The following is a 10,214-nucleotide window of genomic DNA, read 5'->3' as shown; positions in this document are numbered from 1 at the left end:
TTTTTTTTTTTTTTTTTTTTTTTTTTGAATTTTGGCGTTCACTTGCCTCAAAACCAAAGGTGTTGCTTTGCAATGGAGGAGGTGCTTTTCCACCCTCCATTTTGACTTTTACATTATTGGCCACCTTACAGGAGAATTTTCAATGATGCTGAGACGTCCTAAAAAAAGGTTTGCTTGCCCCTTCTTTAATATTCACTTTTCTTGGTGAATGCTGCATTCTTTCAACATTTATAACGTACGTGTGTGTGTGTGTGTGTGTGTATATAACCAAATGACAGTAGGCTGAACAAATTATCACGGTTCCATTCATCCGGAGAAATTGATATAACGGTCACAAGTAAATGACACTAGATTTTAGCGAATAATGAAAAAATGAATTCACAATGACGGTCACAAGTACCTCGACTTCACTGTCTTTAGCGTCTTCATTCGCTATCTCAATCCTACAATTGTCAACCCCCATGGCCTCCAGGGCAGAAAGCAAATGCTCAACCGTACGAATTTTAAACCCATCCTTAGAGAGCGTCGTACAAAGAGACGACTCTTCGGCATAATCGATCGAGGCAGGAATGAAGTTGGACTTGAAATCAAAATACCTCCCTCTGCCTGCAAATTCCGGACATAACTTCACTTTCGAAACCTTCCCTGAATGCAGAGATATCCCACTCAGCTCCAGGCATCCCGCCAAGGTTTGCTGGAACCTACCCGTCTTCACAACAAAAAAGACCAAGAAAGATCGAACAAGTAAGTACGAAAACTACATATAAACCACCTTCCATTCAATTGTTCTCAGCAGTTTTTTTGTTCTAGGAAAAGCGCCATTTCTATGGCGATCGACAGAGAGAGGGAGAGATAATGTACCGGCGACCAAGATATTGACCTTGAGGATTTGAGGGCGTTGAGGGCAGTAGGAATGAGCATTGGCCGGTGGCGACGGTAACGGCCACACAGGGAAGCGAAATAGGAAGAACGGCTGAGAAAGGCGTTGACGTCGGAGTTTCCACCGTGCATTTCTTAATTAACACCACCCATATATATATAATTTACCGCTTAAAAAAAATTACTCGTCAAATTTATTTATTATTATTATTTTAATCTTTTTTTTACATTTTTCAAACTTAAAACAAGGTAAAAAAATCTTAATATGTTGTTTGACTCGACAAAATTGTGAGTACCAATTGGAACGTGTTTTGATGGATAAAATACACGTTCAATCTATAAAGTAAGTCGTTAGTTAATTTAATAGACGTGACACGAGCTTGTATCGACTATGCAGTGTTCCCCTCTATGATTGTATTTGTTTAATATACATATTTAGCTTCAAAACTTTGATGATCGTATTTATTTGATGTTTAATACTCATTTCAACAGCTTGTGACGTTCAAATTATTATTTAAATATTTTTATCATGTATAAACTAGACTAATAAACGATTATGAGTAGTACAATATAGCACGACATGCTATAAATATAGATATTATAAATGTTATAAATATCTAGTATGAGAATAAATAAAATTTTCCATTCAATAGTCTTTAATAATAGACATTTTTATATTTTAAAATGTATATAGACCCTAGTCAATTTAGAACATACGTAAACATGTATAACCAAATAAAAAAATAATAATAACTGAAATTAATTTATATCCAAAATATTTATTGATCTTCATATTTTCGTGTTGTAAGAAATTGAAAAATTAAATCATAATAATTAAATTTCATCACATATTTTTTGTAATCAAAATAATTTTATTTTTAGAACCAATATGATTTATTAAATATAATATATTAATGTGAAAATTGATTAAGCGAGTAAGGTTGATTTTATTTTTTATTTTAACTGCATTATTATAATTAGAAATAATTATTTTATTTAAATGTTTTATCGATCCATGAAAAAATATTTATTAAAGTGAAGTGTTTAGTAAAGATTTAAACTTTAATTTTTGTATTTAATAAGTTTTTAACCAATTTAATTAACAATTTGTTGAATTTTTAAAAATTAAAATTTCATAAAATTATTTAAATTTTTTAAGAATAAATATAAATATCAAAATTTCGATGGTGGATGAAATTGTTAATTAATTTTTATCATGCTTTGAAACCGAGCAACAGCTCCGTGGTGTCGCCGCCGGCCGGGAGTGCCTCCGCGTTACAACAAGGTCACTAGTTTCTATCTTTTTTCGCCTCTTTGCTTTTCGCCGCTGCAAATTTTGGTCGGACTTGGTGGTTGATTGGCTCATTGAGAGCTTACTTAACCTTCGTGATTTTCTGCCTTATCATTGTAGTTCAACAATCATTGTTTGGTAAGGCTCGAAGTTTGAAGATTTGGGTACCGAATTTAGCGTTTTTTTTTTTATTCGCTGGGACTATTTGGTGATGCTTTCGTAAAGGGGTCTGGGGCGTTCGAGTGCATGTGTGACTGCTATTGGTTTGAGTATCTGCATCACATGGAGAGAAATGCTGCAGCTTGTGCTATGGAATGGAGTATTGAGCTGGAGAAGGCTCTTCGTTCAAAGAAACCAGGTTCGTCAATCGTCTGACTGATCTATGTTCTTTAATTTCAAACGAAAGTTACTAGGCTAGCTTCTAAAAAAGGGAGAGAGAAAAGAAACGATAGTTAGGAATCACGACTCTCCACAGTGGTATGATATTGTCCACTTTGAGCATAAGCTCTCATGACTTTGATTTGAGCTTCCCAAAAGACCTCGTACCAACAGTGATGTATTCCTTACTTGTAATCCCATTATAATTTCCTAAATTAACCAACGTGGGACTCCCCCAACAATCCTCAGCAATCCTCCCCTCGAACAAAGTACACTATAGAGCCTCTCCTGAGGCCTATGGAGCCCTCGAACAAAGTATACCCCTTGTTCGACACTTGAGTCACTTTTGACTATACCTTCGAGGCTCACAACTTCTTTGTTCGACATTTGAGGATTCTATTGACATGGCTAAGTTAAGGGTATGACTCTGATACCATGTTAGAAATCACGACTCTCCAAAATGGTATGATATTGTCTACTATGAGCATAAGCTCTCATGGCTTTGCTTTGGGCTTCCCAAAAGGCCTCATACCAATGGAGATGTATTCCTTACCTATAAACCTAAACCCATGATCATTCCCTAAATTATCCAACGTGGGACTCCCTCCCAATCATCCTCAATATTACTGTCACAAAAGCTGCTTGTCAATTGATCCCTCATCGGCTGAGCATCTCCATTGAACTAAAAACAACATTGGTGCCTACTTTGGGGTTGGAGCACAGTAATAGCACTGTCTTAATGAAATATAATACTTGTAATTTGTGGTTTATTCAGGTCGGGCTGTTGAAGCTATACTTCAGATTGGATCTCGACTTCAGCAATGGAGTAGAGAGCCAGAGCCAAATATAGCAGTATATAATATGTTTGACCTTGTTACTTGGGAGGATAGGCTATTTTCCAACACTATTCTCCTACGGCTTGCCGATGCGTTTAAGTCTGATGACAAACATATTAGAGTTGCAGTTGTTAAGGTATTCTTATCCGAGCTCAATAGCCGTGACAGGACAAAAAGTAAACAATACCAAGGGGTTCTTTCAAAGGCCAGAGTGCAAAACCACCATGAATTACTGACTCGAGTAAAGGTTGTTCTTGGTGGAGGGGATCCTGAGGCTAGGGCTCTAGCTTTGATTCTATTAGGATGTTGGGCACATTTTGCAGAAGGCAGTGCCCAGATACGTTATATGATACTTTCTAGCATGCTATCTTCTCATATTTCGGAGGTTAGTGCTGTATACATTTTATTTTCTTCTCAAAATTTAATCTTTTATGACAATTTTAGTTTATGTTGTCCAACTGGGTTCAGTATATAAATTCCCTTATGACGAAAGAATGTTTAAGAAAAGCTTTCATTTCCTCAATAAGAGTTTCCTCAATAAGAGTTTCGTATTTGGCATTGTATCATTATGTAATGAACCTAACTCGAAATCGTTCTTATGGGTATGCACCATGTGAGGAAAAGTAATCCATACTCAATGTACTTATAACACACACGAGGTCCTGCATAAAAACCATGGGGCCGTTGGATGATGCATACAGCACTTCCATGTTATCATGATATACATTCTCTACGAGACTAGCATACATAATCATGACATTTCTAACATACTTTATAACATATTTCAACTCATGGTGCCTCGAGAATCACACATGTTCATAAGATTCACATGCATGGAAGTACGATACATCAAATAAAACATACATAGTTATATCATTATCATATATCACGTAATAAACAAGTATGATACAATAATTTTATCCAACCAGCCCATAGGCATCCCAATAGGGTCCACGTACAGTTTTAGGTTCACTTGATGCTCCTAAGCTTGCCTTGTTTGAATATTCTTAGGTTTAGCTTCACGTAATCCAATTTTACCTACAATATTCCTTCCACTCAGAAAATTGAGTTTTGAGCCTACTTGTGGAGCCAAATCCTTTCACTATCCTTAAATCAGTGTGAAATATTATTAGTGGTCCAAAACAGTAGTCGTACGGACATTTTTGGGCTTAATTTGGTCAAAAGCACTCCCGGAATGATCGAAAACGATTCAAACTAGCCAACCGAAACAAGAAAGCCGACCAAATATTCTTTTTCTCAACTATAACACGTATGCCCTGGACTTGGAAGCAAATTCATCTTCTTGATTGAGAATAAGTTTCATAAATAATTTATGTAAGGGTTTTGGGGTAGAGACTGGATTGTTTGTTTAGTGGACTCATTCCTCGATAAAACTAGCAGTAAGCTAAAATGTAGTTCATAGAGGCCAAAATAATTTTAATTATAGTATTTAGAAAATTGTTGTGGATGCTCTCAAGGAAAAATCAATTACCTTAACCTACTAAATCTTGTACCGTCTTTGACAATTTCGTTTAAGGTTTAGCATTGATTTATTTTGTGTTGTGTTCTATTAGTGGATTATTAGGAAATTTAACGAAGTGTATGTAAAGCCAAACCCAATTTTATGTATTCTGGACATTCCTGTTTAAGAGGAGATTCCTTCTCCATCCTATACACTATAATTGCATGATTCCTTAATAAACCTGTCTACACAAAATTTTGAACATATTTTAAACTAAGGATATCCTCTTTTACAGGTTAAAGCATCTATATTTGCTGCAGCATGCATTAGTCAGTTAGCAGATGACTTTGCGCAAGTCTTCTTAGCGATTTTGGTTAATATAATGACTTCTACTACATCCTTGGCCATCAAAATGGCTGGAGCTCGAGTGTTCGCGAAATTGGGATGCTCACATTCAATGGCCAAAACGGCTTACAAGGTTATGCTCATCTTTTGATTTATTTTGAATTCAAATAGAGTTCTGAGTCTTTGAGATGATAATATTGATCATGAAGTCTTAACTTGGCCTTGAAAAAGGTGGCATGTCTTATTGTTTTGTAATACTATCTCATATTGAAGTCGAGGGAGTGAAAAGTTGGCTTTGGTCAATGATGTAAGCTCAGCAAATTGCTCCACTTCTCCTTAATAGTTATTATGAAGAACCAAAGTGGTACATCCAGTTCTACAGCCTTCTTGTATTAAACATATGGATACTAACTTTGACACTGAAACGTACTTCAGATTGTATCTCGACTTTGGCAATGGAGAAAGTATTAATGATTAATCCAATATTACATGGACTGGAACAGTATGCTGTATTGTTATTGAATTTCGGAGTTACTTTTCTATTGTTGATGCTCGTTTATCTTTGAACTTCATCAGCCAGATAATTTTAAATCGCTTCCCTGACCGCCTATCTTATGAGTCCATTCTTGTCTTGTTGGTTTGTTGTATTATTTTGTACCTCTCTCGGGGTTCAAAGATTGCTTTGTCGAATGGGCTGGCCTTTTAGAGAGCAGTAGAATGTTGGGTTAGCTCTGCCTTGATGTGATAGGGGGGTGAGAGGAATTGATGAAGAAATGTCGGAGTATGCATGCGACCAATTTTTTCAAGAATCTGCATGCATAAAAAAATATTACTGTGCTGATTATGACTTGACATGGTTTTTAACTATCTAATTATTGTAGGCTGGACTCGAGCTCGCCTCAAACTCTAGTGAAGAGGATTTTTTGGTTGCAATGTTATTTTCTCTATCCAAACTGGCTTCGAAGTCAGTATTTATTAGTTCTGAGCAGGTAACTATTCTTCTTAGATGATGGTTGCTTTTGGACGCATTGTAGGATTTTGATCTTCTTAATCATAGTAGGAATGTTATTACTTGTTTACGATGTCCCAACGCAGGTGAAATTTCTTTGCTCGTTTCTTAGCGACAAAAAGTCTGCGCGTGTGCAAGAAACATCTTTAAGATGTTTGCGTTTTATTTTCATGAAAGGAGAATGCCTGTTTACTAATATGGAATCTGTGGTCAGAATTTTAGTTGATGCACTGGATGAACCCATGCTAACGACTACGTCACATTGTGACGTTCTACGGCTGTTGCGAAAGGTCATTCCTGAGCTTAAATGGATGAACTCATGTTTAAGTTTTGATCTTGAAATATGTTGAATCACGATGGATAAGTTGCAGATTATTTTCTACGTGCGGCCAAACCCGTCTTTTTTGGATGCAAATGAATACTCTAAACTGGTAAAAGCTGTGGAGAGTGCAGCCCAATCTCGAGTGATGTTAACGAGCCTCCACGCTGTCCGTTTATTGGTCGATTTATCATTACAGCTTTCTGGAAAAATGGAAGTTGAATCAGGAGTTAGTTCATTCTCTTTGTTGCCAGAACAGGTTATTTCACTAATCATGGATCAAATTACATCATTGTTAGTAGATCTTTCTCAGTTAAATTCTGAAGTGTTTCAAGAAATTAAAGGGCTGCTAAACCTTCTCCTGCTCATTGTTAGAGAACATTCAGATCTGTGGTCTTTTCTTTTGGAGAAAATTTGTTTTACTGTTGAATTAATTATGAATATGCATGAAGGTGTCTTTGATAGGCAGCAAATAGATATGGACGTTGAAGGCGACAAGAAAAATGATATTAGCTTGAGATTTGCATTCATTCTATATGGATTTATGGCAATCTGCGTCGGTCATCTGGGTCAAGTTGTCGGTATCACCTCTGAAATATTTGACAAGGTGAAACTATTGGTCAAGAGCGTATGCGAAGGCGTTTTGTTTAGTAGCCATTCCTTGCTATTGAACTGTAAATTCATTTTGAGTTGTAGGATAACTGAGGATTTTAGGAGCTGCAATAACGACGGGTTCCCACGTTTCACTTTTTGTGAAAAATTGACCGAAAACGAGATTTTTACTCTTCAGTGTGCAAAGAAGTTGCTGAAAAATGGGGATGAATGGCCCGCTTACAAGGCGGGGAGACACGCAGCATGTCATGGATCGTGGTTTGCTGCTACCTTGATTTTTGGCCATTTATCTTCAAAGGTTCGCTCTGGTTTCTTCGAACACTGGTTGAAATCATTGTTTCAGTTTGCTCTTGCGGAAAGAAAAATCCAGTTACTATTGTTACCACAATATGGTTCTGGCTTGATAAACTGGTTAGAGCAGGAAACAATTCTGAACTTGTTCTCCACTGAAGAACAGATAAAACATCATCATGCTGGGAGTATCTCTGAGGGCATTTACTATGACAAGCTTTTGGAGGCCTACCAGTGTCTTTGCTCATCAGGTGAGGCCTTAAAATCTTCGGTCGACACACCCGTTCAAGCATTTTGTTTCCAGAGATGGTTTTTGTCGTTAAGAGCTAAGATGTTAGGAACTATAGGGAGCATAGTGAAGCTGTTGCTAAACGTTCCATATTCGACAAATGATACTGCTGCTATACATGAAACTGTGGAAGAATTTAGTAAATTATCATTAACGTTCGAGAGGTTGTCCCATGAATTCGACCTCATTGGTACAACTTTTATTGGAATGGACACCGAGAATTTGAACGTTATTTCAGCCCTTGCACTGAATTGCTCTCTGTTGGCCTTCTGTACTGGTTTTGCCTTTCGTGTTCCGAATTTGGCTACGTCTCTTTTAACTGAAAATGTGGATGACTTCAGAACATTACGTTCTGTACTCATTCGAAATCTGATTGGCAGGCTGTGGTCGGTAGATCGTGAAACGAGTAAACAGCTTACCGAGCTTTTCAACGCCACTGGAGGACCGAATAACTGTTTGCATTTGCTTTTGAGAAACAAGATATTAGACATGGGGTACGAAGTAAGAGGTATCTCGACTCTCTGTCGATATGCTGTTTCTGAGGTCATCCGTTCGCAAAGCAAGTCAAATGGAATGGATGAGGGGACAGTGCTTCGAGTTATGGAGGATGGCATGCAGTTTTTATCAAACATTCTTATGCAGTGGATAAGCATTCCATTCCGAGTGCCCAAGTGCTTCTTTTGTGTAAGGTATACTCGGTAGCTTTCTCTGCTGCCATTTTCTTTTACCTCATAGATTAGTTATTCAGTAATTGACTTCAAATTTCAGGCCTTGCATTGGCTCTGAACTCTACGCCACGACCGATGCTCGTAAACTGGATGGAATATCCATCCCATTCGGCTTCCACCTATCGTTAAACCTTTGTCTTCAACTGAAAAACATTCCACCTAATACATCGGTTCGAATCACCAGGATGTACTGCATTTTGTATTGTGGTTTGTCCTTCCAGGAACCTAAGCACAACGAGCAAAAACAGCAGGCCTACGAAGCATGGGAAGACGACGACATCGTAGAAATGCAAAACAAACTGTTGCATTACGTGACCGAGTCGAGCAAAAACGAGGTATGTATCAGCCAGGGGAAAACATCAAGTTCTTGCAGAACTGAGAGGGTGGTTCAAGCATTTGTGAAGTTTGAACCCAATGAGAAAGGGCAAGGATTCTCAAATTGCTTGCTTGATGTGTCTCGTTTTCCTGTAGGTAGCTATAGAATCAAATGGTATAGCTGTTGTGTTGACAGTGAGGGGTGCTTTTGGAGCCTTCTCCCTTTGAGTCCTGGACCATTGTTCACTGTCCATCAACTTCCATCAGCTGGGTGATTTTTCATTTGGCTCTCACCCATTCATATATCTACCTCACAGCAGAATCTCCAATATTTCGACTCGAACTTGGAGTTGCTTTTAGCTGGTCGGGTTATCGGCCTGCAAACCCCTTTTGCTACCACACTATTCTTTCGCCAAGCGTTCAGCCTAAACTTTTAATTTTATCAAATTATACTCCAAAGTTAGATAAATGTTGTAATTTTAACTCTTAACAAGTTATTGCTCTAAATGTCGTTGATTATCTTTTCTAATTTGTTCGATAAATGTCGTTGATTATCTTTTCTAATTTGTTCGATAAGTTACAAAATGGGTACAGTATGAAATTGATATAAAACTTATGAAAAATGGGTATATTTATACATATACCTTACTTTATCAAAATTAAATTACGAATTAGCGAATTTGAATCAAGTGTAAAAAATGAAATACGGTTGAGATTATTGAATATTAAATATTTTTATTTTTTTTCGCAGGAACATATTAATGGATTGACCGAGGCACCGAGCAAGAGAGCTGAATTGACCGAGACAAAAAAATGATTTAAAACTTTTTAAACTATAACTAAATAAGTAGTCTTTAAAACCTATAACTATAAAAAAAAAAAAAATTAATAAAAAAACCGCCGAATCACCAGTAAAATAATTAGGAACCGGGTTACAAAGAACTGCGTCGTATTTGTATTGTATCATGACCCCGGTTGGACCGATGGGATAAACCGGGTTCACAAGGCTCCGAATTAAATTACCCTTATTTCCCCGCCACTGCCAACCCGCTCAAAAACCCTACCTCAGGTGCTCAAACACTCTCTAGCTCTCTTCTGTATTTTGATTTCCGAACGTTTGAGTTGTACAGAAACCGAGGGATATACTACTATGCTACACTGATTCAAATTTTGTACTCCTTTTACCTCGAATCCCAGAGCGTTTCTGCACCCAATTCCGCTCCCCAAATTTTGTTTTAGGGTTCCACACAAGATGACAATGGAGGAGGACGTCGTGCTGCGCGACGTCACCAATGCTGGCGTTGTCATCAGCGACCGCATTTCTAGAGAAGTTGCCACTCAACTTGATCTGGAGGAAGCGCTGGAAGCTTCCAGATACGCTAGCGATCCGTATACAACCCACCCTAGAGAGGTAACTGTTGATGCTCGAGGTTTTTTTTTTTTTTTTTTTTTTTTTTTTT

The 10,214-nt window shown here is 37.4% G+C and overlaps 3 protein-coding genes across 7 annotated transcripts in view; 2 read left to right on the top strand and 1 right to left on the bottom strand.

The window, feature by feature from the left end:
* LOC111447257 (probable UDP-3-O-acyl-N-acetylglucosamine deacetylase 2, mitochondrial) overlaps positions 1-1,003 on the bottom strand; it is an 8,060-nt gene extending 7,057 nt beyond the window's left edge. For all 5 annotated transcript variants that reach the window (XR_002711235.1, XR_002711233.1, XR_002711234.1 and 2 more), the window contains exons 1-2: positions 862-1,003; positions 401-709 (exon numbers count right to left, since the gene is read on the bottom strand). Coding sequence is in view for 1 of the 5 variants with exons in the window: in XM_023086301.1 (XP_022942069.1) it covers positions 401-709; positions 862-921 (369 nt within the window). In the remaining 4 variants the exon portion in view is untranslated. The remainder of the gene's footprint in view (positions 1-400; positions 710-861) is intronic.
* Positions 1,004-2,085: 1,082 nt separating this feature from the next.
* On the top strand, positions 2,086-9,285 carry LOC111447255. The gene is made up of 8 exons (XM_023086299.1): positions 2,086-2,164; positions 2,291-2,528; positions 3,324-3,769; positions 5,142-5,324; positions 6,073-6,180; positions 6,287-6,490; positions 6,572-8,400; positions 8,480-9,285. The coding sequence occupies exons 2-8, from the start codon at positions 2,417-2,419 to the stop codon at positions 9,027-9,029; spliced, it is 3,432 nt and encodes a 1,143-aa protein (XP_022942067.1). The 5' UTR covers positions 2,086-2,164; positions 2,291-2,416; the 3' UTR covers positions 9,030-9,285.
* Positions 9,286-9,786: 501 nt separating this feature from the next.
* Positions 9,787-10,214, top strand: part of LOC111447412 (nuclear pore complex protein NUP155) — an 11,752-nt gene continuing 11,324 nt past the window's right edge. The window contains exon 1 of the mRNA XM_023086574.1: positions 9,787-10,165. Within this exon, the coding sequence (XP_022942342.1) occupies positions 10,007-10,165 (159 nt within the window). The 5' untranslated portion in view covers positions 9,787-10,006. The remainder of the gene's footprint in view (positions 10,166-10,214) is intronic.

The sequence above is a fragment of the Cucurbita moschata genome, unplaced genomic scaffold (genome assembly GCF_002738365.1).
Source record: "Cucurbita moschata cultivar Rifu unplaced genomic scaffold, Cmos_1.0 Cmo_Scf00009, whole genome shotgun sequence".
Lineage (NCBI taxonomy): Eukaryota > Viridiplantae > Streptophyta > Magnoliopsida > Cucurbitales > Cucurbitaceae > Cucurbita > Cucurbita moschata.
The sequence above is the reverse complement of the archived record's forward strand: the minus strand, read 5'-3'. Positions and strand labels throughout refer to the sequence as shown.

Coding starts and splice junctions, on each gene's coding strand:
- LOC111447255 (XM_023086299.1), top strand. CDS start 2,417: ATGTGTGACTGCTATTGGTTTGAGTATCTGCATCACATGGAGAGAAAT. Junction 2,529..3,323: donor TCTTCGTTCAAAGAAACCAG/GTTCGTCAATCG, acceptor TGGTTTATTCAG/GTCGGGCTGTTGAAGCTATA. Junction 5,325..6,072: donor TGGCCAAAACGGCTTACAAG/GTTATGCTCATC, acceptor TAATTATTGTAG/GCTGGACTCGAGCTCGCCTC.